The sequence below is a fragment of the Nymphalis io genome, chromosome 10 (genome assembly GCF_905147045.1).
Source record: "Nymphalis io chromosome 10, ilAglIoxx1.1, whole genome shotgun sequence".
Lineage (NCBI taxonomy): Eukaryota > Metazoa > Arthropoda > Insecta > Lepidoptera > Nymphalidae > Nymphalis > Nymphalis io.
Genome location: NC_065897.1, coordinates 7,361,155 through 7,388,582, shown reverse-complemented (window position 1 = coordinate 7,388,582; position 27,428 = coordinate 7,361,155). Strand labels below are relative to the sequence as shown.

At 33.8% G+C, this 27,428-nt stretch overlaps 4 protein-coding genes across 11 annotated transcripts; 1 reads left to right on the top strand and 3 right to left on the bottom strand.

Annotated features, from left to right (window-relative positions):
* On the bottom strand, positions 1-2,811 carry LOC126771504 (protein CEBPZOS-like). 6 transcript variants are annotated; one of them, XM_050491403.1, is made up of 3 exons: positions 2,564-2,811; positions 2,223-2,358; positions 1-1,484 (listed from the first exon to the last, which is right to left on the bottom strand). In XM_050491403.1, exon 3 carries the CDS (start codon positions 1,354-1,356, stop codon positions 358-360), a length of 999 nt encoding a protein of 332 aa, XP_050347360.1. In that variant the 5' UTR covers positions 1,357-1,484; positions 2,223-2,358; positions 2,564-2,811; the 3' UTR covers positions 1-357. The 6 variants fall into 6 exon arrangements, 5 of the variants coding, with proteins under 5 accessions (XP_050347360.1, XP_050347361.1, XP_050347359.1 ...); XM_050491404.1 differs by having other exon boundaries at positions 2,239-2,358; XM_050491402.1 differs by having other exon boundaries at positions 3-1,484; positions 2,116-2,358.
* Positions 2,812-6,104: 3,293 nt separating this feature from the next.
* On the bottom strand, positions 6,105-14,348 carry LOC126771503 (spondin-2-like). The gene is made up of 11 exons (XM_050491401.1): positions 14,268-14,348; positions 13,143-13,319; positions 12,632-12,846; positions 12,277-12,468; positions 11,515-11,721; positions 10,600-10,854; positions 10,184-10,349; positions 9,703-9,757; positions 9,283-9,451; positions 6,978-7,080; positions 6,105-6,408 (listed from the first exon to the last, which is right to left on the bottom strand). The coding sequence occupies exons 1-11, from the start codon at positions 14,305-14,307 to the stop codon at positions 6,383-6,385; spliced, it is 1,605 nt and encodes a 534-aa protein (XP_050347358.1). The 5' UTR covers positions 14,308-14,348; the 3' UTR covers positions 6,105-6,382.
* A 1,240-nt stretch (positions 14,349-15,588) lies between these two features.
* Positions 15,589-21,337, bottom strand: LOC126771078 (spondin-1-like). 3 transcript variants are annotated; one of them, XM_050490778.1, is made up of 11 exons: positions 21,195-21,337; positions 20,977-21,116; positions 20,563-20,774; positions 20,175-20,366; positions 19,356-19,562; positions 19,015-19,272; positions 18,068-18,242; positions 17,020-17,155; positions 16,435-16,606; positions 15,978-16,095; positions 15,589-15,737 (listed from the first exon to the last, which is right to left on the bottom strand). In XM_050490778.1, the coding sequence occupies exons 3-11, from the start codon at positions 20,728-20,730 to the stop codon at positions 15,655-15,657; spliced, it is 1,509 nt and encodes a 502-aa protein (XP_050346735.1). In that variant the 5' UTR covers positions 20,731-20,774; positions 20,977-21,116; positions 21,195-21,337; the 3' UTR covers positions 15,589-15,654. The 3 variants fall into 3 exon arrangements, with proteins under 3 accessions (XP_050346735.1, XP_050346733.1, XP_050346734.1); XM_050490776.1 differs by lacking the exon at positions 21,195-21,337 and having other exon boundaries at positions 20,977-21,176; XM_050490777.1 differs by lacking the exon at positions 21,195-21,337 and having other exon boundaries at positions 17,056-17,155; positions 20,977-21,176.
* A 3,126-nt stretch (positions 21,338-24,463) lies between these two features.
* Positions 24,464-27,171, top strand: LOC126771077 (engulfment and cell motility protein 1). Its single transcript, XM_050490775.1, has one exon. The coding sequence runs from the start codon at positions 24,663-24,665 to the stop codon at positions 26,859-26,861; it is 2,199 nt and encodes a 732-aa protein (XP_050346732.1). The 5' UTR covers positions 24,464-24,662; the 3' UTR covers positions 26,862-27,171.
* Positions 27,172-27,428: the final 257 nt, after the last annotated feature.

The window sequence follows — 27,428 nt, the reverse complement described above, 5'->3', positions numbered from 1 at the left end:
TGAATAAAAGCTTCTATATTGTGTTAACTATGCAGTTATGTTTTTTGTATCTACATACAACTTTAATGTAATTTCAGCAGACACTGTTAAAACTTTATAAATCGTAAGCAATGTAAGTCAACAAAATTATTATATTAAGATAATAATGTGAACCTTATGAATAATTTTAATAAAATTACATAATTATTACTTCACTTTTGTTCTTTAAAAATAAAATGCAATGCTAATGGAAAACATTTTAACCTTTTAATTTTTAAATTAAACTAATATTATTTTCCAATGAAATGTTAAATTCAGTATATTCAAAGGATTTAAACTAAATAGATATCTATTTTAAGTGAATTAACAAATTCGAAATTATAATGGTGTTTTAGACCACCAATCATCCCAATCACAAATCCGTTGTGTAACATCCAAAATTGACCAATTAGGAGAAGGTACATCTGGTGCTAGCCAATTAAAATCATCTAAGCAATCCCAATTATTAGTGTTTCTATCTAGTGAGGACATATTGAAATGCTTTTCTAAATCATCATAGCGTAAATTATAAGGTGCTGTGTGAATATAGGTGCAATCTTCTACAATGCCCTTACTAGTGACGTGTAAATATATATCACACTTAACAGAACTATGCATTCGGAGTTGTTGACAAGCTGTAACAATCTTACAATTTGTGCACTTCTCTATAAAAACAGATGAGGTCACAGGCCCTGTAAGGACTATACAGTTATCTAAATTAGTTATATGTAAAGTCCCCATCACACCCTTTAGTCCGACGGTACAATTCTTTAAATTCCGCAAAGCAACATCACGTTGAAACAACTCATCATTTTCTAAAGTTAAAACTTTATCTTCTTTTGAATCAAATCCAAATAGCTTTTCATTCCATTTATTGCTGTCTGTCTTGCCAGCCCCATCATTCTCATCTATGGAATTCTGTTTCTGATTGTGAGATTTTGGTAACTTTTTTCTAGTGAAACCAAATTTTTTTCGAGGCACATATCTATCTTCTAATTCATAACATTTTGTCTGCAAGTTTTGTACAATACCCAAATATTTTCGCATATTAAATTCTTTTAAAAAAAAGGATGAAGTGACCACAAATTTTTGTAATTCATTGACTTCTCGCTTTATGTTATCAAAGTGCTGAGGCAAGACATTTGTTTCAAGAGTTGGTATGTGGGAGAGCAACTGTTCAATGTTTTCAGATCTCATTTTGAATGCTCCTGAGAAATAATCCTCATTTTCATTTGTGGCATCAACTTCTTCCCTTGCCCTGTGTGCTTTCTGAAGTTTTTCTAATCGTTGTGCATCTCGTCTGCTTAGTCTTTCGAGAACAGTAGTTTTATCAGTCATTTTCCTTTTCTAAGAAGTTCCTCCACCTTTTTGTTTATATCAGAATTGGGATTAGTGGCTTCTTTCAGAACAGCTATAGTGTCACGTGATACTCTTCTGGCATCTGTATGTTTAGATCCTTGATCAAACTAAAATAAAAAATATTAATTAATAATAAAAAAATCGGTGTTCATATTATGTTAAAATATTTTTAATAATTCTATCTTGTCTTTTTCTTTCACATTGCATGAATATTAATTGCTAAATTGCTAATTCAATTGATGTAGTTGTGGTTTACACAAAACTATTGTCATCTGCAATTCTCAATATTTGTGATTAAACATTAATCGTAACACAACACATATTAAAAAAAGGTTATATTTCTGCTAAAATATGCAAGGCCCATAAATATAATAACAATGAACACAGATAGTCTCCCTAATGAATATGGAAGTACTGCAAGCAAATATGACAACACAGGTGAATTTATTATAAGACGAAAATGATGAACACTTATTGCGTATTAGTATTTATACACCACAAAACCTGTCTTCTACAAATTGTTAAATAATTTTAATGTTAATATAATTTGACAATATTGTAGTCAAATGTGGCTGTTATGGCAGCAATTCTTATACAAACAAGGGTGACTTTTATTAGTATAGATGTTAACACTAACTTCTTAACAAATTTTATTTCAAATCCAAGTTTGAAGGTAATTTATGAACCCAATTATCAGTGACCTCACAACATTTAACAAAAATTTAAATTATTAATGACCTTCTTGAGTAGTTCATCATCAGGTTTGACAAATGTGAAGAGGCCGTAGCCGAGGGTTCCAAAGGAGATCACCCAGAACAAAGACCTAGCAGCAATGCTCATCTCACCAAGATTATATCTTGCCTTCGTTTGTCCACACTTTGGTGTCGAGTTCACGGGTCTTGTGCCCACCTAGTGTTTCGCCAACTTTGTAGTAACCTTCCAGCACCCAATTGTAATTCTTGTACATATAAAGTCGAAATTCTAAAATACAAAAATGAAATACAGCTTTTTATATTATAATTTTGTATTTGGCAGCTCATTTATTTATTCTATTTCGATTATTTTTTATCAATTGTGCTACCATGATTCATGATCAGATTTGTTAAAATATAATAATTACAAAAATGTACTTAATAACTCCTTTTAGAGCAATTTTATAATAAATCCTTTATATCTCTAAACTTACCTCTTTCAGTATTTAATTTATACCATAATCCGTAAGTTACCGCTATACCTATAGATTCGGCAACGAATATAGTCGCCGCAGTTAAACCGAGTACACGTTTAAACTTAGATATTGGCTTTTTTTCCAGCATAGTACCATTAAGAGAAACAAAATAATAATTTTGCTTTGCATTTATACATTTAAAGCGTAAATAAAAATTTGGGCTCAAATCACAATTCACAAAATCAAAATGTCGCATGCGATGACGTAAGAAATTAAGATTAAGAATGAAGAAAAATGAAGTACATAATACAGATAACAGATCATACAGACGACAGATTATATTTTATTATTTATCTAATAAAATATCTATATGCACTTTTTTAATTTTTCTTTTACTATAATAACGGTGATTGATAGGAAGTATCTTACAAGGATTAGTTTAGTACCTACTATAACAAAATAAATTGTTTTGTATTAAGTTTATTTCAATAATAAAAGACATTTAAACGAGTATTTTTTATTTGAATTGTGGTAATTTATTATTAATGGTATTACTGGTATTCAAATAATGAATACCTTTCTAATCGATTGAATGAAGAATAAAATGGAATTTTTTACACAAGGAATATAAATAACATGTAATAAATACGTGAAAAGATCTGCTTACCTAATTCTGTCTTTGATATAAATATAGGTACAATGTCTATACGCCATCGATGAGATGAGCAAATTTAAATATGGCATATGGCCTAACATGGCACTTTCACGTATACATATTATGCATTTTGTCATTATAATGTATGAGTTTCAGAGATGTAAGATAAAATATTATAATATAGTTGTCTATTGGTTTGGAATACAAATGGTACAAATTGATAACAACAAAGAAAAAAAAATCCATTAACCAATCAAATTTTTGACGTATATATAGTACTAGTAAATAAACGTGATCAAACGAGTGAAGAGAATAGAAACAAAAAAAAATAAACTACTTATGAATAAACATTTACATGTACATACATCTTTTAATGTAAAAGGCCATCATCATCAATCATCCATGCCATCATCTTTCAATTTTCTTTTTCTTCATACTATATTACGATATTAGAAACTTCTTTTTACGTGTATATTATCATTGATTAAATTTTTTTATCGCTCAATTTATATAACGAAAACCAAGACAAGTAAAATAAAAAATAATAGAAAAATATACGCTAAAGTATATTATTTTGATTTTACATTCTCTTCCAGTTCACCCTGTTAAATAAATAAAATAAATGAATGCCATCAATATTTGTTTTTGTATTTTGCATTTAATTATTGCCTTTTTATTGTACAATCTGCGCTTTTTATGATATATATATAAATAATAATTTTATATATATATATATATATATATATATATATATTATATATATATTCAAAAGTATAATTTAATATCCTCATTTTGTTTTAATTAAATCCTGAATATTATTTATCACCCAAAACAGGAAATGCAGTTACTATGGCAACATTATACGCATACATTGTTTTTTTTTTTAATTTATACGCTAATGCTTGACTGTTATCACACCTGATGGAAAGTGAAGATACAGTTTAAGGTGAAGCGCGCTTGCCTAGAAGATGCCTATTCACTCTTGACTTGAAGGTAACCATATTGTAGGTGGTGGGGAAATGGAGGTCGGGAGGGTATTCCAGACCTTAGCGGTGCGTATCAGAAACTAGGACGCAAATCGTTTCGTACGTGTTTTAAATACGTCAACTACGTACGGGTGCAGATCTTTCCGATGCCTCGCAATTCTGTGGTAAAAAAGTGTCGGGGGAACCAAATTAAATAGTTCCTGAGACTGACACTCTCCGAAATATATCCTGTAGACTACCGACAGACAGGCAACCTTAAGACGGTGTTCTAAGGTCTGGAGTTTTGTGACCAGTGTCTGGTCGCCAATGAGTCTTCTAGCAAGACTATCAACTGAATCCAAAGCACGTCTGTCTCAATTTCAGTTTATTAGTTTCTCTGTCTACGGTGTAGCATGTTCATTCTCACCCTCGGCAAGTCTCACGGTGCCTCGAAGAGAGTGCATAGCCGACGATAATGATTTTTATTTATTTTTTATGCCGCAGTCGCCATTTCATAAGTCATAACTTCACGTAGAAGGTACGTACAGCATATGAAATTTACAGGTGTATTTCGTAAATAAATATTATAGAAGAGGTAATTAACCTCTTCCATAATATTTGAATGTGAATTAATCTAGTGCAAGAGAGGAAGGTGTCGAGGGATAAGACTACTGAAACGCGTAAAGATAAACAGTTTCGAGTTCGACAACGTTATATTGTGATCGATTATTATTTGTGTACACAAATTTGTGACTATGTTGGTATATACCATCGTAAAGCTACTCACCATAAGGAAAAATTATATAGCTTATTTTTGCTGTTAACATGCATTTTTCTTCAACAAAAGTTCGTGTTTATCTGTAATTACCTTAAGTTAAAAACAAAAATTGTCGTGTTTCTGAAGTTCGTTGCATACAATTGCTGCTATCATATAAATTGACGTCTATAGTAGCGCAAACGAGCCAAAGGCATAACCGCGCAGGGATTTTTTTTAATTTAATAGGCATGATGACAGTATTAAAGAATTAAAAAATAAATGATTTTAAAGAATAAACTATTTTAAAAGGATTCTAAAAAATAATCTCATTTTAATATAAATATTGAGATGAATGAGATTTTTAATAAAACAAAAGTATAAAATTCTGTAATCGGCCATTTTATTTGAAACACCAATGACGTCACTCAACCGTATCTATAACCCTTCTCTTGAACAGTTGTTGTGTTTACGCGTTTCAAAATTAATTTTGCATCATTTTATTAGTTGAGTCGTTGGTTATTCGGTTTTGTGAAGAAAATAAAACATCCAAGAACCGTCAATGATGCAACAAGGTTTTGTTAAGGCAAATTTCTCTAATTTGCCCAGGATTGATTTGTTGATGTTAGGGGAGTTTCTTTCATCAAATAAAGACTTTTGTTCATATGAATTTCGAAATGTGAAAACTTCCTTGTAAGTACATTTTTATTTATCGTTAGTGTTATCATAGGTTTTTTTTTCTGTTAGCTATATAGTATTACTCGCAGATGAAGAGCCCTTATATTGTTACCAGTAAGAATTTTTAAGACAATATTTCATTTAGCTCCACTAGTACTGAATTTGTGAATTTACCTATTTACAAATACTTATTTACCTATTTTCTATAAATGTAAATGTATTATAAACATATAATAAATCTTTATGAATCTCTGCCTCTATATATTTGCGTTAAGCCAATTATTTCCCACAATTTTCTTGTTTGGAACATACACAAACAATTTGTTAGATGTTGATATTGATGTATTTTTATACAGAGGGACCGCAGACCACTTGTAAAATTTGGAATTCATTTTTAACCTTAGGAAATACGCAATACTTTCTGATTTTCTTCGTTGAGTATAGACACAATACAACGTTTACTGTCGTTTACTGTGGCGTGACGTCACGTGCAGGCGCCATCACACCTGCGGGTGTTTTCGAGCGAAATTTAAAATAGGTAAATGAAAATGCAATTATTTGCGTAAACAGTTGGTTTATTACTAAAATAAAATGATTTTCAGTAATAGTAGACGTGTACCTACATTATAGAAGGTTATTTCAAAATCAGTCATCATGCCTATTGTAAATAAACGAATAAAAACAAATAAATAATAACAATGTATTTTTATTTGGCGTTAATGACATTTATTTTTTACTTACAATTGAAACGCATCTGATTAACTGATAACTTTTTTCTCTTTTTCTTACCAAATTCTTCTATTAGCGGAAACTGTAAAAAATGTACGTTGTTAAACTTTCTTACATCATTGTATAAGTAATGGTAAAAGTTCACGGAGCGAACGGTTAGGGAGTGAAGTTAAATAAAGGATTTTGTTCTTTTCAATATACTCGTAAGCCCTAAAATACTTATCATATATTACAAATAACGGTCTGCTTGTTGTAGAACTTTGTGCAAGCCTTTCTGGTTAGGTAACACCCACTCATCACATATTCTACCGCCAAACAACAATATTTAGTATGGCCGTATTCCTGGCCTTTGAAGGGCGAGTGAGCTAGTATTACTAAAAGCACGAAGAGTATGGTGGCGCATCGGCGATGTAAGGGTGGCAGTGGAGACCACTTACCATCATAAGATTGCCGCTCTGCCCGTTCGCCAACATATTTTATAAAAAAAACCTTAAAGAAATTTTAAATTCATCTTTTGTGAGCACATTGAGGCCAAATCAAGGCGAAATTTATTCAAGGTTTCACAATCGTATGAGGCCGAGATAGAGACATTTATTCTTACACGTAAGAAATTAAAATAATTATCTTATAAATTGAGTTAATTAATATTACCTTCTTCTTCTTCTTCGCAAGTTTCTTCACAATATTTTGTTTCAATGTCTAAATAATTATCTACACAATACTGCGGAATTCTTTTTTCTTCATAAGATGGATTCTAAAAAATAATGTATTATTTTAAAAACATTCAACCGTTATTGAATCACAATCGAATGATTTATATGAACACTTCTATTACTAATAAGAAAGAACACTAGCAATAAGCATAAGCCGCGTGTAATTTCGTTATCACGTTTTCCCTTTGTCTTTTAAAAGGTAGTGGTTATTTCTTATTTTTTTTATATTCGCCGGGAGGGCAAATGACTCTACTCCACCTGATGGTAAGTGGTAGTAGAGTCCAAACGCGACGACGGCCAGTACAGACGGGAAAAACGTTCTGCACTGGCCGCCCTCGCCTTGCCGGCCCGCAAGATGCCTCTTCACGCCTCGTTTGAAGGAACCCGGGTTGTAAGAGGAAGGGAACACGTGAGCTGGTAAGGAATTCCATTTTTTGGAAGTGCGACAAAGAAAGGAGTTGCCAAATTTCTTTGTTCGCGATGGAATTGATGTCACAGTTAGGCGGTGACATCGAGAACCAGCTCGCGTGGACTTAAGAAGGAAGGGGGAAGCAGGAATTAGAGAGAATAATTCCTCAGAGCACTCGCCGTGATACAGTCGATAGAAAGCGCTCAGTGCTACTATCTCACGACGCAATTGTAAAGGTTCAAGGGTGTTTGTGACCTTTACTTCACCAATAATGCGCACTGCACGTCACTGCAACCGGTCCAAGGCCTCCAGTAGGTACTTAGTGGAGCCATCCCAAAGGTGCGAGCAATATTCCACGCAAGACCGTACCTGTGTTTTGTACAGCAAGCACAGTTGTTGTGGCGTGAAAAAACGCCGCACCTTGTTCAGAACTCCTAGTTTCCGTGAAGCTGTTTTTATAACAGCCTCGATGTAATCCCTTGGACTAAAGTCGCAAGTCAATCCCCAGCATGGCGATTTTGCTTTGTATCACCAGCGGAGTACCACAGAGGGAGGGAAGAGGGGAAAATGCTGACTTTTTCGCTGTGAGAGCGCATACCTGTGTTTTCTTGGCATTAAACTCAACAAGATTATCAGAGCCCCATTTGGCGATGAGCTCTAATGTCCTATCGAATTCAATGACAAGATCCTTCCGCCTCTCCTCAATTTTCGCTCGCCCAGCCACTGCGCGTCCGTGGTATCCACCATGCATGTACTATCGTCTGCATAGCAATGTATGTTCCCAAGAGAGAGCATATCATTGATATGCAAAAGAAAGAGTGTGGGAGATAGCACAGATCCCAATTACCTAATATATAAGTAGTGAATGCTGGGGTCCCCCAGGGGGGGGGGACCCCAGTATTCACTACATAGAATTGTGAAGCGCAACCATCAACTAAAACACGAAGGCTACGCTTGTGTAGGAAGCTGGCAATCCAGGTGCATAGCTGAGCAGGCAGACCATATGCCGGCAGCTTGGAGAGAAGACTTCTGTGCCAGACCCTGTCGAAAGCCTTGGAGATATCGAGGCTGACAGCCAACGATTCTCCATGCTTGTCGATAGCTTCACCCCAGAGGTGTGTTACGTACGCTAGAAGATCACCTGTGGACCGTTTTGGTCGAAACCCGTACTGACGATCATTAATTAGACAATGATCTTCTAGGTAATGGATCAGTTGGTTGTTTAAAATCCGTTCCATCACCTTACATAGTACTGAGGTACCACTACGGTAGATACCACCCCGAGATTATGCGTGGCCTGGTGGGGCAGCCTCGCGAGCTGGTTAGGCACGCTCGGGCCCCTGTACTATGCCACGGGCGGCCAGCGGGACAGCCGTTTCTTCGGGTCTCCCGGTCCGGCAGGTCAATACAGTTTCCCCCGGCGTTGGTTCAACAGCCGTCTCCATTGGACCAACACCCATCGCGGCAATACTCGCTCGGGCACTGGCTGTACGCTGGCTGACCTCGAAACGCGGCTACAAGCCACTTCACGTGTTTTTCACCATGCGTACGGTGGTAACAAGCCAGGCGGATGTTTAACATCCTACCACCAGATGAGCAGATGGTCGCTCAGATATCCCTTAGTCGCCTCTTACGACACCCATGGGAACGAGAGGGGCAGTGAAATGTATTCTTTCTCCGTCACTACACGGATAAAATGTAATCTGTAATGACATGGCTACGTTTCTTATAACAAATAATATATAATTATGTATATATATTTGTATATAATTAGTGGCCAAGCTACCATAAATAGTTAACATAATAAATAAAGAAAATAAGAAGAAAAACTTACATTTTCGTTGTATTTGCCAACAGCCACACCATCTACAAGGTGGTAACGGAACCGTGTCTGATAACCCTTGAGCTTCCCATCAACACATTCGCCTTCACACGATAACCACTCCTCCCACGCGGTCATGGGACAATCTTCAGTGGATTCTATATCTGGAGACGATTCCTCACTGTGCTCAAAAACATTACATTTTATCTTTACATTGTATCTTAAATGGATATATTAATCATTGTTTTGACCTATATTTGATATTGATGTAAAGTAAATTATAATTCATTTCAATTATCGCGTATATTAATGAATCGGTTTTATTCCTTATGAATTTAAATTTAAAATTCCTAATGAAAAGAAATGCTTGAATTATTAAAAAAATTGCATCAAATAAATTAATTCACCCCTAAATTTGCTCCTCATACTCACCGTGACGGTGTAGTTGGAGGCGGTATTTCATTCGAGTCAGTCTCTCTCTCCTCATCTAAAAAGAGAAGAAGAATTCAAATAGAATCATGGTTATTGTTAAGTTACTTTTTATTGGTATATATAATATATTATCGCAGGATTAGTGTCACGTTTAGTGTCGAGATTGTGCTATGGTATTATAATTTTTACATTACAATTGTATGAAATTTTGTCTAACGACTCAATTTCATACTTTATCAAATAATTAATTTCAGTTTAATGGTAATTTTAGTATAAATCAATGGTTTTTTTATATATAAATGCGTAACCGAACGGTAATTGTCCAAAAATAGCAGACAGACCAATATTAAATTTAATAATTAAACTGTAAGTTTATTTAAGAATTGCTTAAGGTAAAATTTACAATTATAAATAAATATTTTTATATTGAAATTAAAAAAATAATTTCAAAAATAAAAAATTATGACTTTCTAGTCATTACCTTTACTGTCTTGATCGGGCGATTCATTTGTGCATTCCGGAGTTGTGTATGTCCTCATTAATTCGAAATGTAATTTAGCAAACGGCTTCATCTGTTCTTTAGGAATTAGTTTATTTATTTCGGCCGATTTAATTGATTGAGGCGGCATTGTGTCTTCATTCGGCGACTGCAAATATTTTAAATTACAATGTAATCAATTCCACCAAGAAATTAAAATACGAACATATTACAGGCACATTCTCGCTAAAATACAAGGATAATACCGGCGACTTACAGTTACACCTGAAAACATCTAGATGCACTGTATTGCGATGAACTATTGACGCAAAAACATTAATGATTTAATTAGTCAATAATATAAATGATACTAGCTCACTATAAAACTGCGGCATTTTAAAATCTTACTTGACACTTACCTCAAAAGTCAACCCACTGTCTGTACCAGCATCTAGAGGGTATAAATTAAATGTTAAATTTGGTGCCCATTTCCTAGTAGTAACTTCACATAATTCCATATTAGATACTCCAAGGAACCAGTCTGGTGAGGGTATGATCGCAGTCACTAGAGACACTAAATGATGTTCTCTCGTCACACGGAATATTGCGTTAGTCACCATATTTGGTTTTGGTTGTCCTAAAGCTTTTATTATCGTTCTGACTGATGATCCAAGCTAAAACAAACATAGTTATATACAATATGAATATAGGTACTTCATCGTACACCAAAGCAAAGGAAGAAGAAAAATGGATACAAAATGTGTCTGGTTTAGTACAGAAGTATTTCTGTTTAAACAGCAATCTCTTCCAGACTCTGTAAACGCGAATAGGTGATATACCTACAAAAAATATATATTTTTAGCGATTTCATTATTTATTTTATGAATGGATAGGTATTATCAAGTTGTACTTCACCGAAGTTTTAGTGTTGGAAGGTAACGAATCGGTATCGCGCTCAAATAGCTATTTTTTTTTGAGTGTGTGAGTGACTATGAGTAAAAGTGTTTAAATAATGTAAATGTTGATTTGTACAGAAAATTAATAAGCTTACATTAATATGACGAAGCATCAAAAGTAGTTTTGAAGATAAAAGAATGTGAATCTGCGTTCTGCAAAGGCGGATTTGGAACCACTCGAGCTTTTTGTATAAGCTTAACAATAAATTGATACCTAACTTATATGTATTATAAATTCCTAATATGGTAGTATAAATGTTCCACTGAAAACCCTATGGTTAAGAAGAATTATTTATAATTATACTGGCAATGTAAAACAGTGATTCAATATACCTCACACTAGAGTTAATTTAATTGGAAAATATATGTTTTATTTACCTCAGCTTGAATCTCCATTTCTAATTTGGTTGTATTTCCTTGCTCGACCAGCATCTTTAAGCCTGCACTAGCTTCAGTATTGAATTTGTAAATTTGATAATTCTTGCTATGTGATGCGCCTACGACATCACTGAATCGGGCCAATTCACTTGCATTGGGAAACATATGCCGATGAGTATTGTACGACCAAATGCCTTCAAATGTCAGCTTGAAAGAAATGTTACATGAATTACTCGACTTTTTAATGTTATCATTAAATTTATAGTACTGTCAAGAGCGTAGCTTGCCCTTGATGGGCCCTATATCAAAATTCCTTTTTTTTCAGGCGAATTTAGCGAATTACGCGAATTTATATAAATTTAAAACTACCTATTCAAATTTATTTATTTATTATGTAACGTCTTCCACTAATGATCTGAAAGCAATTCACCGGGGAAAGTTTTCCTCTCAGAGCGTCACGGTAGCATGCGAAAGCGATCCCGTGGCGCTCCTTGTTAAGACGGAAAGGGTACCGCTGGTTTTTTAGTGGGTATTCCGATGTTCGGGGCGCATTCGGTGCCTTGGACACCGGTGAGCCCCACATAACCTCCCAGTGTTCCCGTGGGGGAAACGCGTAAGGCGTTTTTCCAGCGATAAAAAAGGTAAAGTTTTTCAGGTAGGTTTGGCTATTTTTCATTTAGTTTATACGCGGCAAGCGAAAAATAACAATTTATTATATGAAGTAATTGATTTTGTTATATGATTTGCAGTTGAATTTCTTACCAGATACCTAGCATCTTCACAACTTGTGCAATTATCGTTCTCCATTGGTTGAATGTCTTCCATGTTACGACGATCCTCACACACTTTTTTCGATAGTGGACCTTCAGAGTTATACCACACATCTGGCTTTACGGCTATAAGCGCATATAGAGTAACACACTTATTGTCTTTCGGGGGCGCACGCCATTTTACCTGACGGTAGTAATTTGGATTTTCATATAAAAAATATATATGTATCGACGAATGAGAGCCTAGAAGGTCACAATCGTTATGATTTCATAATAACACAAAAAGTCTTAACTTTCTTTTGCGAAAACATTAGGTTTTTAAAACAAACAAGTAAGGCGAAGAATACCTGAACAGAAAGCTTTGGAGTGATATCTGTTTGTATAACCGAGTTATTGCATATCATACTCAGCTTAGAATCGGTAGAGTTTAGTGGAGCATAAATGATACCAGCGTTCAATGGAATCGGTTTACGACGATTTTTCTCATTCGGTTTTGTATCTTCGAGTGCTGATATCGTGAAGGCGATAAAGGTAGACATGTCGTCAGATGCGAATAAACGTACTGTGAAAAATAAAGTATTAATTAACACTTAATTATTAAACATCAAAAATTAATAAAACAGATTCCACATTTGATAATAATAAGTCGTACGTATATAAAAATCATATGTAAGGTGATTTTGAAAACATCATAAAATAATGTACAGATTATTGATGCCAGGTAATTTATGTAACATTTTAGTATATAAATATACCCGATGGATACGAAGATCCGTATTTAAATTTGAATGAAAAGGTTTGATGATTTTATTTTACTTAGACCTAATTATATAACTATATTAAAGCATAGTTTCTTACCTGTATATAGTCTATTCGGAATGTACATATTGTCGTGAATTCCAATGATTTCAATTTGAAAACGATTGTCAGGTGGCAGCGGTTCGGTTTTAGTTTCCAGAGGTCTTCGATCGCAAGGTTTTACCTCACAATGACAACATTGTAGAACCATGATCAAATATATCAGACCGTGAATTACTAAGAATAAAAAATAATTTTACATTTTCATTTTAGGTTATATTTTTGATATGTTATTTAAAAAATGGTACCTACTTAAATAGAGACAAATAAGTAATATATAGAATCCGTAGTGTCGATCGTTAACAGCTGTTCTATTGATCGAATATATCATTAATGATTGATTTATTACCACTATCTATCGTTCTTACAAGAAAGCACAGAGAATACAGTTACTAATTTGTAAGAAATTAAGTTGTAAATAATTAAAGGCAACTGGAGTTAACGTGTTAGCATAGCGGTATCTTTGCACTTTTGCCCTAATACTACAAATACGCCAAATAATACTACCATGGTCCATACACATGTATGTGGGTTAAGTACATACTTAACCCGCTATTATTTGAGAATTCTAAAATATCGCAACAACATGCAATACTAGTACTACTAAGCGAAGTGCGGACATTTAATACAAATATCTGCCTTATTTGTTCAATAATTGTGAGTGAACTGGTTTAATTAAGGCACAAGGGTCACAACTCACAAAAAATTAAATCCCAAGTTGGCGCATTGTTAATACAAGGAACACCCTTACAGAATTCCGACAGTGTCACTGTATAGATATTATAGTCCATATAATATATAGATTATAATCCATAGGTACAAAGTTAAGGACTTACCATAAGGCAGTGTATTTTCACGTCTTCTTTCTGAGTAAACTAGAAAGAACACTCCTTTGCTGAACGGAATATGATATAAAGTCAGGTTACAAAGGTTTGGAAAGTCTATTACAACTTACAGTGCACCAATAGCGCAATGGGGAACGGGCTGCCTAGGGATGTTCTCTTACAGGTTAGTTCGATCCTGACCCCTTTGGGTTTTTTTCATTCCCACTCCTACCACAAGCTCATTCGTTGTCATCATTCTCTAAAAAAGCGATTAGAGTAAAGGAACATTTAAAGATCTTACCTTTCAATCTAAATAACGCTTTCATTTTAAAAGTTAACATCACATGAACAGGATTAGCGTTAAGTAGACTATGTCGGTCAATTGTCGCTCGTCGACTGGATCTAAATTAATTAGTGTTAAACTCGTAATGCATTGAATTACATCTCAAATTCCATTTTCGGTTGTTATTCTATTTTGAACTTTAAGCCTAATTGATATAAAACGCTCGGCTAATTGTAATTTGTTTTATCATTTAAATAATATAATTGCCGTTATTTAATAACAAATATGTATGAACATTGACAAACTATTGCTGAAAGTACCATAACAAAATTATTATTTCCTTATAATTGCTGATATGCCAAATTGTGATTCGTGTAAAACTTACAGAAAGGTAATATATAATATATTGGTAAAAGTCAATTAGGTGAAGTGAACCTTGGAATGAAAGCAAGAATATTGTAGAATAAATCTGTTTTGTTATTAGACTGGCAAATGGTTAACCTGATGGCATCTGGTCACCACCAGCCATAGACAGAAATATTAACCATCCCTTACATAACCAATGCACTATCAACTTGAGAACTAGGATGTTATGTAGTACCTTATGAAGTTGCACAGGCACAATTACCTTTAAAATTGGAATGCGACAATAATAAATATTGGCAAACAGCCGATAGAATATGCTGATGATGATGAACTAGCTGTGCGCGAGGTTTCACCCGCGTATGACTTAAAAGAATCACGAAGAGCAGACTCATAATATTTCAGTATATACAACATTTGTAGTTTTATTTTCGTGGCACATTAGTATTTATTCGGTTTTTGCTGCACCCGGATCTAGACAACAACATACAATTGGAATCATATATGAGAAAAACATAATTCCCTTAAATCTATTCCGACATACCTACTTGAATGTTTTTCCCTATGCTTTATTTATTGTGACTGCAAACGATACCTTCCCAGGAAATTGTTTCCTTTTGATTTTGATTGAAATAAAACAAACACTAAATTTTAAGTGAAGTTAGCCACAACACAGTAGTGAAAACCGCACTCAAATCCAAGCCGTTTCTAAGATTATTGCACAAACGCACATACAAACATTCTAATAATCATCATTGTTTTGGGTTCTATTGCGTTGATATGGGCCCTCGGTAATAGTTTTACTCATATATCTTCCATGTACAGACAGCGATAAGTTACAGATTTTTTATATGTATTGATGAAGAACTTATAAGGGTTCTATTCAATCAGTCTCGGGAAAGATTGGGTATAATAAATTTAAACTACCAAATATACATTATTATAAACGTATTTTTATTACAGATTAAAATTTTTATTATTTTTTTGTTCATATTTCGTTACATGTCATATTATATACCACAAACTGTAGGATCACTACAGTCTACAGAGATATTCGTTTCAGTAGGTATCTTTTGGATTTCCACCCAAATCCTGGGGCGACTGGCGACATAACTCTTCTTTCGACTGAAAATGTTATTATTATTATTAATTATATTAATAATTATTTTTAAATTTATTAGTGAAGGCTTGGTTTGAAGCTACACCTGTTGTCCTAAATATCCGCCAAATAATAAATTACATAAAACATTTTAATATGTTACTAATCAAACAAGTTAAAAAAAATATTTATTAAGATCTGACATAAAAAGATGATTTTTCGTAGAACAGAAATAAAGGAATACATATCAAATTAATTGTGTTTACCAGTTAAGTCATTGTCATCCTCAGTTTCAAAGCAATCGTCCTCACACTCGGTTCTCTCAAAGTCATCGTAATGGTTCTTGCAAACTCGTGATACTTCTTTAATAGTAGACGGATCCATCTAGATTTTGAAATCAATAGCTTGTTAACGTATTTCGTGATTTTTGCAGCTACTTTTATAGAATTTTATAATTTTACTATCAAATTTTGCATAATTTTCAACTTTTATTATCTATTACATTTTATAACTCTCTCCTGATATTAAGCTTAGATATATGTAAATTCTTAATAATATGCGAGTTAAGTGTTTAAACAGAACTTAAGCAAATCAAAATATTTTAGAATAAATAGACATAATTGTGACTAATGTATAAGTATAATTTACAGTATTTTTACTATTTAATAAAATTAAAAAAAAAAACTATTTTTTGTATAAAATATTAAAATTCTAAATACTTACATTTGGATCGTATTTCTCAACCGCGACACCGTCTACAAGATGGTACCGTTCTCGCCATTTATATCCCACTACTTTACCATTATCACAAACACCATCACAAGGACTCCATTCTTGCCATTGTGACATCGGGCACTCTTCTGACGACTCAGGGTCTGTTACTATAGGGGCTTCGCTGAAAATATAATAATTATGAATTTATATTGCAATTGTGATGTTAAATGATCACTGATCGATATTTAGGTTTTATAAGTCCGTTAATCTGCTATTAGGTATATAATATAATAATATTAGTCTAAACTACTAAATATATCATTCCAAGTAAAAATCCTAATAAAATGGTTGCAATGGTTGTCGCCTAGGAGCAAAAGCCCAATGTCCAAATAATAATGCCCAAAACATTTGAGTGCGAGGTTATTTGACAAAAGAATATGACATGTGCTGTGACCACAGGCATGCATTCAACCTTTTGAGTTATTATTCTATTTCATAGTAATCCTTTCCGATCTCATGTTCAGGATATATGTAATGAATTTAAATAAAAGTGCGCTTGAATGTTTTGATATCATTATATTAATTAAGTCTCACCCCCGACGGCTGCTAGCTAGATCTGTGTTTTGGTACCTGGATGGATTGTCAGGCTCGCCTTGTTTATCTTCACTTTCACCAGTTTCCTCTCCTTCTTCTGTAGTTATAGATTCTACAGTTGAAGCTTCCGGTTCCTCTGTTCAATTTGTTAAGAAATCATAATATTATCATAGTAAAAATAGCTTTGTTCGTCTCATTTAATCTATGAAAAACGGTCGAATTCCACTTAAGAGGTACATTAATAGATAAACGTCGTTACGCTAAAATACTAATTTATTTATTTGTATTTTCATGAAAACAAACAGTACATAATAAGTTTCATAAATATCAAATATTAACAAATCATTACCAATAAAAGTTTCCAAGGATTGATTAACACATAACAAAGTACAGGCGTAGGTTGCATCTACTTTGCCTGTACTTTGTTATGTGTTAAGGGATAAAGTTATCAATTACATTATATAAATTACACCCAGATCATCTATCTCATGTCCACATTATAAACAATGATTATTATTTACGCGAATATAATTTATATTATACCTACACATTTTTTTGCACCATTATCAAGAAGCCAAATTATTGTAATTACCTAGTAGCCCATAACTTAACATAATTTAATAAGAAAGAGTCAGCCAACATGAGTGTCACTGATAGAAGTATAGACTAAGACTTCATTTCCTTATGGGGAAAAGCTTATTTCACCACGCTACTCCAAAGTCAATTAGGGGATTGACTCCAGAGTCAATCACAGGGGGATGACACATGCAGGTTTGCTTCATGATGTTTTAAAACATCAAACAAATAAGCACATGAAAATCAGTGTACTTGCTCCGGCTTGAACTCTCATTCAATATTCACGCCACATAATTAAAATCATGACCGGATTTTTGGTTTTTTGTTTTCATTTTAGTTGAATGAGCCATTTACAGAAAGACAATTATAAACAATATGAAGAGTTTAAATGTAACTTTTTTTCTTTAAACTTACCACGGAACTAAAATAGAGATTACCATATTTATTAATAGGAGACGTAAAATTCACTTACTAGTCGTTTCCTCCTCTTCGCACTCCCTATGATATGTTCTAATCAATTTTATACGAAGTTTACCAAAAGGATGAAGATCTTTCATATCAGTTTCAAAGAATGGTGAATTTTTGTCATAGGAACTCATTTGGACTCTTCCCACAGCATCTTGTGGAAGCGTTTCCATCTTTGGGGACTATGAGGAAGTACAAATGCATCAATTAGTATTTACTAAAATTTTATGATTTTTGTATTGAATACATCACTACCTATATGAATTCTGATACTATGAATAATTTCATAATATAAAATTATATGATTAAGCAAACTCACGATTGGACATTGTATTATTGTTATTATTGGTTTTTAGTCTTTGTTTATACATCTACATATAGTACCCGGCGATAAATATTTATTATGATGAATAATTTTACTGGTGGTAGGGCTTTGTGCAAGCTAGCCTGCGTAGGTACCACCCACTCATCAAATATTCTACCACTATAAAACAGTACTTGGTATTGTTGTGTTCCGGTTTGAAGATCGAGTGAGCCAGTGTAAGGTGGACTGTCAATACTTATAAAATATATTAAAGTAATTTACCACTAAAAGTAACAGCTTGTAAAAATACTACTCCTAGGCCAAGGCTATCTCTCCTTTTTGAGGAGAAGGTTTGGAACTTACTTCACCATGCTGCTCCAATGCCGTTTGGTGGATATATGTAGCAGATTTTCATTCGCCACTTCTAGATTTCCTTACGATGTTTTTCTCCACCACCGAGCATGAGTTGAATTATAAACACAAAAATAAACATAAACACGCATATGAAAATGGTACTTGCCCGGTGTTTAACTCTGAATCACCGGTTAAGATTCACATCTTATTGCTGGGTCACCGAACGGATTGAAGAAGTTTTTATATATTTCATAATTATGTTCATAACTGTATGAAATAACAAAATAATAACTTACTTCGTAAGAAATTCCGCTGTCTGTACCAGCGTCCCATGGATATAAATTTAGTTCCCTTTCTTGTAACCAAGTTTTATCTTCTTGGCAGAGTTCAAATCTTGTGACTCCTAGAAACCAATCTGGAGACGGATGGATTGCAACAGCAACCGTGAAAATATGGTTTGTCTTATCAGTTCGAAAAAAAGCATAGGTTGGATTAGACATTTTACGATAACCATGACCTTTGCCTTTGATGAGAGTTCGAACGCCATTGCCAATCTAATATAAGGAAAAATCAAGAAATAGCATTAAAATAACATTTCCGACATAACATAATTATTTTAATTTCAACTGGGAACTACCTTTTCTCTGATTTCACCTTCTAATTTACTACCATTAGCATGTTCAGCAAAATCTCTTAAGCCGTCAGTGGCCAAAGTTCCAGGAGCCCATATTATGTAATCAGTAGCATGTGAAGCTCCCACCAAGTCACTATATCGAGGTACCCAGTCATTCTCTGGATACAATCGCGGATGTGTGTGTCGTGACCACATACCAATGAAAGTTACCTAAAATAATTTATAGTAGTGTTACCATAACATTATTGTATTTTATCGCCTCGTTACTCTAACAGTCAGCGTTTAAGGCCGCAGGTTCTGGGTACAAATCAAAAGTTATGAGGTTTTTTGCAAATACATACCTACATGTTCATTAGGAGCCCGGAGCTTGGAATATGGCAGTGCTTAAACTCAGGTCGCTTCAGACTGCCGTTTCTTTGGATAATGAGAGCGAGAAAATAAAGAGTGCACTTGTGTTTGCATGCACACTTTTTGACTATAATCTTACCTGCACATTTGGCTACATTGAGACTGGTCTTAACAACGTCGTAGTATATAACTATTGAAACCTAATGTTATAAATCTAATACGGTTTTTGTTACATTGTTGTTTACACAGTATAACATAAATGAAAATGTATATCTTATTAAACAAATAATAATAATTTATGCATAAAGCATTATCAAACCAATAAAGACATGTTTCTGATGTCAAATGTATTATATAATTCTTATAATTCTATGCCATTTTGTAAAAGTTTACATTGTAATGATTTTGCAGGATCTGTAAAGGTACTGAGGGGTCCAGAAAAACCATAAATGTTATTTCGTATTACATTATTACCTCATATTTTGCATCATCACATATGTCGCAATCATAATTTAGCTGCGGGGTAACGTCATCTGGTTGACGCAAATCTTCACACAGTCTCTGAGATAACGGTGAACCATCTTCGAACCATACGTCTTCATGTTCAACCACCATCGCCCGTAGTGTCACACAGCCATTACCAGATGGTGGAGCTTGCCAATATACCTTCAAATGTCGGGCAATTTAAATAAAAACATTTTATGAATAGAATAACGTTAAACACTTGAATTGCGTATCGTTAAAAGATTTTGGTTGCCGAATAAAGCTTACAAAAAACATTTATGTTCCGACTCAAATAAAGATGATTTAAAATTAACATTAATTAGATATTTTTTTTGTAATTGTAAATAATTGTTCGTACCTCAACAAAAGATTTTGGGGAAGCCATAGTATGTTCCACAGAATATAAGCAACGATCACTGAATTTTGCCGTGAAAGTACTCTGAGGTCTCAGGTCCCCTGGGTATAGAGCTACCATCCTTCTTGGGTTGTTAGGATCTGGCTTTATATCTCCTTCCGCTGATATCATGAAGCCAATAAATCTAGATTCGTCATCCGTTTCGGTTATTTTTACTAAATCATAAAATTTAATTTAAATAAAAATATTGTAAATACCTACAAATAGTTGCACACGAAAACTACACGAACAATATAATAATGCAATTTTGCTTTTATTAAATCTGTTAAAAATATCTTTAGGGACAATTTTGTATAGTCTTACTATATATTAGTAACGAATTTAAACATTTTTTTTCTTCGTGTTCTTATAACTTACCCGTGTAAAGTTGATTTGGTATGTATGCGTCTTCGATACCCTCTACTACTAATTTAAAACGGCCATCAGGAGGTGAAGATTGTGTGGTTGACCCATACGGTTTTCTATCACAACGAAAACCAAACACCTCTCGACTAAAACTTAAGGATAGCAAGGCAATAAAAAATTTATTTAACATCGTGATAAAAAAATCTAAAAGAAAAAATACAAATCATTACACGTAGTAAAGATTCTAATTTACGTAATTGTATATTCGTTTTAAATGTTAAAAAATGCAAACCACTTTATTATAAAATTTATTTCTGTTATCTCCTAACGAATATATAATTTCAACACATCACAAACAATATATCATTACGAGCACCATGGAATAAATGAAACAATTAAAACATAGAAATACCCTTAAGCGATATCAAATATCTAATTTAGTAGTCGTGTTGCCTTACATATTAATAAACCTAGACAATTGACCTAATATATCTTTGTTGTAGATAGCTATAAGGGTTTTAGCCGACTTTTAACTAAAGAGTGTGGCTTACCTACCACACCATACAAATTTCAGTTACAAGTAGGTACTTAAAACAGAATATCTAAATATCAGTATCAGTAACAGCCTGTAAATGTCCCACTGCTGGGCTAAGGCCTCCTCTCCCTTTTTTGAGGAGAAGGTTTGAGGAGAAGAAGTCGAGATGGCCCAGTGGTAAGAACGCGTGAATCTTAACCGATGAACGTGGGTTCAAACCCGGGCAAGCACCTCTGAACTTACATGTGCTTAATTTCTGTTTATAATTCATCTCGTGCTTTTCGGTGAAGGAAAACATCGTGAGGAAACCTGCATGTGTCTAATTTCATCGAAATTCTGCCACATGTGTATTCTACCAACCCGCACTGGAGCAGCGTGGTGGAATAAGCTCCAAAACCTTCTCCTCAAATATCTAAATAGAGAGTAACATAATAGTAAAAGGTTTGTTTTAACTGCTGTAACTAACTAACATTTATATATTATGTTACTGCCAATATTTTCTTTGTTGAGATAGATTTTTTATGTTATAAGCAGGCGGACAGGCAAATTGGCCATGATGGCAAGTGGTCACTGGCACCCATAGACATTAATAATAATAATAATAAAACTTTTTATTTCAGGACTAGCCCATATAGTGTTAGTAAAACATATTTTTTAACAATTTTAAAATTTAATTTAATTTAAATAGTTTTTTAACATTATATTTAATATCTTATTATTATAATTTAATATAAAATTTTTAATCAAGCAGTTATTTAATTTTAAACAAAAAACCATAAATAAAAATATAAAAATAAAAACAAAGCAATTAATTACAACAAAACTACGTTAAAACGTCTTAAAACTACGTTAGTAATACGTGGGCACGATCCCAGCACCTCCAGAGGGGACTATCCAGCTTTGCAGCCAGTGTGTTGAGGAGTTTATTGGAGCTGTTTAGTAATCTGCTCATAGTGGACGCAGTCCGCTTGCGTATGATCGCATAGTAGTCATCTACACGAGCTTCCGCAAACATTGCCGACGCGCTGCAGTAGCGAAGCTTCTTCAATAAAATCCTCAGCATATTGTTGTACTGAACACGCAGAGCATAGTATGCTCGTCGGGAGTAGTTCTCCCACAGACCGCACGTATAGAAGGACTGGCAAAAGGCTTTAAATAAAATTAGTTTTACCTGTGCCGTACATCGCGCAAATCTACGTGCTAACATATTGCCTCTAACCGACAAAGCTCTGCGTTCGCGTTCGATATCGCTATCATCATCCAAGCGTTCATTCACAATATGCCCAAGGTATTTGAACTCAGATACTTGTTTCAGAGGAGCCCCACATAGGTGTACATTCGATGTAAAATTGATGGGTTTGTTTTTTCCTCGAAAGATTAAAATTTCGCTTTTTTTAGCATTATATCTGAGGCCGTTCTCTTTAGTATATTCCTCGCAGATCTTTATTAATTTTCGAAGACCACTGACTGATGGACTCAGCAGTACCATGTCATCCGCGTAACTAAAGTTGTTCATTGAAACGCCATCTATTGAGCAACCGACACCTGCTCTGCTGAGCCTGTCTATCAGCTTGTTTATGTAGAGATTGAATAGCCTGGGTGACGTCAGCCCCCCCTGTCTCACTCCACATTTCAGCTTGTAAGGATCACTAAACGCTTCACCCCACCTTACCTCGTTACTCTGAACACCATACCAGTACTTTAACAACGATATCAACTCGGGTCTTAAGCTACTTTCTGTTTCAAGTTTCTGCCACAAAACTTCATAGGAAATGAGGTCAAATGCCTTGGACAGATCCAAAAAACACGCAAACACATGTGTTTTTCTATCTGTGTAGTATCTTACAGTTTGCTTGAGACACAGTATTGCACTCTCAGTTGATAGTTCTGACCTAAAGCCGAACTGCGCATCATGTATATTGACTGCTTTACTAAGCTGCGTATCAAGCAAACTGTCAAGAACCTTAGCTGTAATGGTAGCAAGAGATATAGGTCTGTAGTTGGTTCTGTCTGCCGCATCCCCTGTCCTAATTTTGATAATAGGCACGACTACTGTCCTAGTCATCGAGTCCGGCAGGAATGTATTGGCGATGTAAGAAATATTAACCATTCCTTGCATCACTAATGCGCCAACAACCTTAGAAAGTAAGAAGTTATGTCCCTTGTGTAGTTTGTAATAGTGTAGTTAGACTGACTCGCTCACCCTTCAAATTGGAACTCAACATTACTAAGTATTGTTGTTTATTATAATTTATTGAGTGGTACCTCCCCAGGCAGGCTTGTACACAGCCCTACCACCTATTTAAATGTTGGAGTATTGTTTTTTAATTCAGTTTCTAACTCATATTAAAAATAACAAACAAAAATAATTTAATAATACTCATTCTTCTTTAACTTTTTAACAAGAACAACGAATAATCGATAAGGATCTTTTACCTGAATCAGTCAATGCACCTATAACCTTTTAAGCCGTCTTTTTTTTATTCTACTGTTAATCAAGTATAACGCGAAAGCTCTTTTATAATGTGTGTCCATAACGGTGGCTAATCTAAATATCTTTGATTTGACAGTATGCCAGAAAGCTATGTATGAATAAGGTCTTTACCGGATACTTCTATTGTTATTAATACGTATAGTATAGTCATTAATATATAAACAAGATTAAATAATGATCAAAATATAGGACTTAACTAACATATATATAGCGTAATATATCTATGTTAATATAACTCGTAATTTACAGCGCAAAAAAGCAAAACTTTTGTTGAATAATTTTCATACCAATATATAGTACCTATAATGACAGAGCTTATAGCGAAGATGTTATGAATGAAGTCTTTGATATTATGTGAAAATTTAATTTAATAAAATTAGAGGAACTTTTATTAACTGGTAACACTTAAAATATAATTACGCCCCTCTGTCAACATGAAGTGTCAATGTCATTGAATCTGTACTATTAGGTACATACCGTATTGTACCGTTATCGTATCGTCAAGTCGATACTATTACGAGACGGATCCGATAGTTTACTTGCTTGGGCTACAGGACACTGTTGATGTTAATAGGATGTGCGCTTTTTGTTTCTAAAGAAGCGCTTAAAACGTAGTGGTTATGTACTCTTGTGTTCGTGTCAAGGAAGTGATTGTCAGATGGTGAATAAATGTCTGTAAAGCCAATAAAAATGCCGTCGGCGACGAAAGATACAACAATATTGAAGATTGCGGTGGAAATGTTAAATGCGCCTGACAAGGTGCCACAATTGATTGAGTTCGATCAAAGTCAACCATTGTCTAGTATAATCCAACTTTTATGCAAGGCGTGGGGTCTTCCAGATCCCGTTAATTACGCTTTACAATTCTCTGAAAGCAATAATCAAAATTATATTACTGAGAAAAATCGTAACGAAATAAAAAATGGTTCTGTGTTGCGCCTCGAACAATCTCCGGCAAAAACGGTTCAAGATATATTGTCCAAAATTAACACAGGTACAGAAGCTGAACAAACGATCGCCCTAACAAAACTTTCAAATGTTAGCAGTGACCTCACTTTCGCTCTGGAATTTATAAATAAAAAAGGACTATCTCTTGTTATCAACAACATAGAAACAGGAAAATTCAAAGGCAACTGCTTAAAATATGCCTTAGTAACATTCGTCGAATTGATGGATCATGGAATAATATCTTGGGACATCTTAGAAAACCAATTTATAAATAAAGTTGTCAGCTTTGTTAGTAATCAAACGAATGCACAAGATCCAAAGATAATTCAATCATGTCTATCAATTCTTGAAAATATTGTCCTCAACAGTTCAGGCAAGAACTCTCATGTTGAAAAAGAAATAACTATACCTAGTTTGATCTCCCATCTGGAGAACCAAGATAGAATCATCCAGCAGAATGCCATTGCCCTTATTAATGCAATCTTTTCTAAGGCTGACTTGACAAAAAAGAAGACAATTGCTGCTACATTATGTTCTAAACAAGTTAGAAACAAGATTTATGAAAACCTTATTACCAAGAATGTATCAAAAGAAGCTTTAGGTACCGAGCTAGCTCATCAGCTTTATGTGTTACAAACATTGACCCTAGGTCTTCTTGAACCTAAAATGCGCCAAAGAGCCGACTCACAAGAACAAGAGTCACAGGAGAAAATTAAGGAATTAAGAAAGTTAGCATTTGAAAATGACAATAATACTAATATGGAAGTGACAACAAGACGTCCAACAGGTAGTTTATCAAAGGATTTCAAAAAGCTTGGCTTTAAATGTGAAATTGATCCAATCAAAGATTTTAACGAGACCCCACCTGGAGTACTTGCATTAGACTGCATGTTGTACTTTGCTAGAAATTATAGAGAGGATTATACAAAAATTGTTCTGAGAAATAGCTGTCGAGCAGATGAACAAGAATGCCCATTCGGTAAAACTAGTGTTGAATTAGTCAAACTTTTATGTGATATATTACACATTGGGGAGTCACCGAGTGAACAGGGACAAACTTATCATCCTCTTTTTTTCACACATGATCATCCATTTGAAGAACTATTCCGCATTTGTATAGTCTTACTAAACAAAACTTGGAAAGAAATGAGAGCTACAACAGAAGACTTTGTTAAAGTATTAAGTGTTGTGAGAGAACAGATTAGCAGAGCCTTAGCCGCATCTCCTAAAAGTTTTGATATATTTCGACAGAAGATTAAAGAGTTAACGTACAGCGAAATCACACATCTGTGGCAGCAGGAACGTACTAATCGAGAAGTATGGGAATCCCATGCTAGGCCGATTGTTGAACTTAAGGAAAAAATAACACCTGAAATTATAGACTTGATTCAACAGCAGCGATTAGGAGTATTGGTAGGTGGGACGAGATTTAAGAAATACATGAAGATTAACAGAAAGGATAAGTTTTGGTTTGTTCGTTTATCACCAAATCATAAAATATTACACTATGGGGAATGTGATGAAAAAAGTACACCTAGTTTGGAAGAATTAGGAACTAAATTGGCTGTAGCTGATATTAAATGTGTCGTGGTTGGTAAAGAATGTCCCCACATGAAAGATTTGAAAGGAAAAATTAGTAGTCCACATTTAGCATTCTCTCTCATTCTAAAGGCAGCTGAAGTCCCATCACTAGATTTTGTAGCACCAGATGAACAAATTTTTGACTATTGGACTGATGGTATAAATACTTTACTAAAGGAGAAAATGACTAGCAAATCTTTTGAGAATGACTTGGAAACTCTGTTGTCTATGGATATAAAAGTGAGACTTTTAGATGCTGAAGGTATTGACATACCCCAAGACCCACCTCAGATTCCTCCAGAACCAGAAGACTATGATTTTTATTATGAAAACAATTAATTTGTTTCAAAATTAATGTAAATAATATGAAGTATTTTTTAGTTTTTAAGTATATAGTAAGTCTTACTTAGTGATAATTATTTTCATTCCTATCTTATTTACTTTTTTTATATTTTTATGAATCAAATGTTCGTGTTTTTATAAACCATAATGTATTAAACAAATTATATGGTTTTAATTAGTGATATAAATCCTTTTTAGAAAATGAAACTATTTAGATTACATAATTTAATGAATATTTTTATCTAAATTCAAATATATATATTATGTAAGCCATGTATATGCAATTTATTACCATTTTTTTTGTACACCAAAGATTGTCTAATGAAATAATGTAATCATATATTTTAATCAAAATAAATATTTTACATAGTAATAATGTATTTCATTTAATCTTATATCCATTAGTTTATTAGGTCTTGTAATTAATTTAGAAACCAAGTCTACATGGGATGTATTTAATAGTGTTTGCTGTAAAAAGCAAAATTTGCCTATTCAATGAAGTTAGATAAAAATATGTAAATTAGCAATTGGAAGTGCCAACCACCAAAATAAGTTCCCACTTAA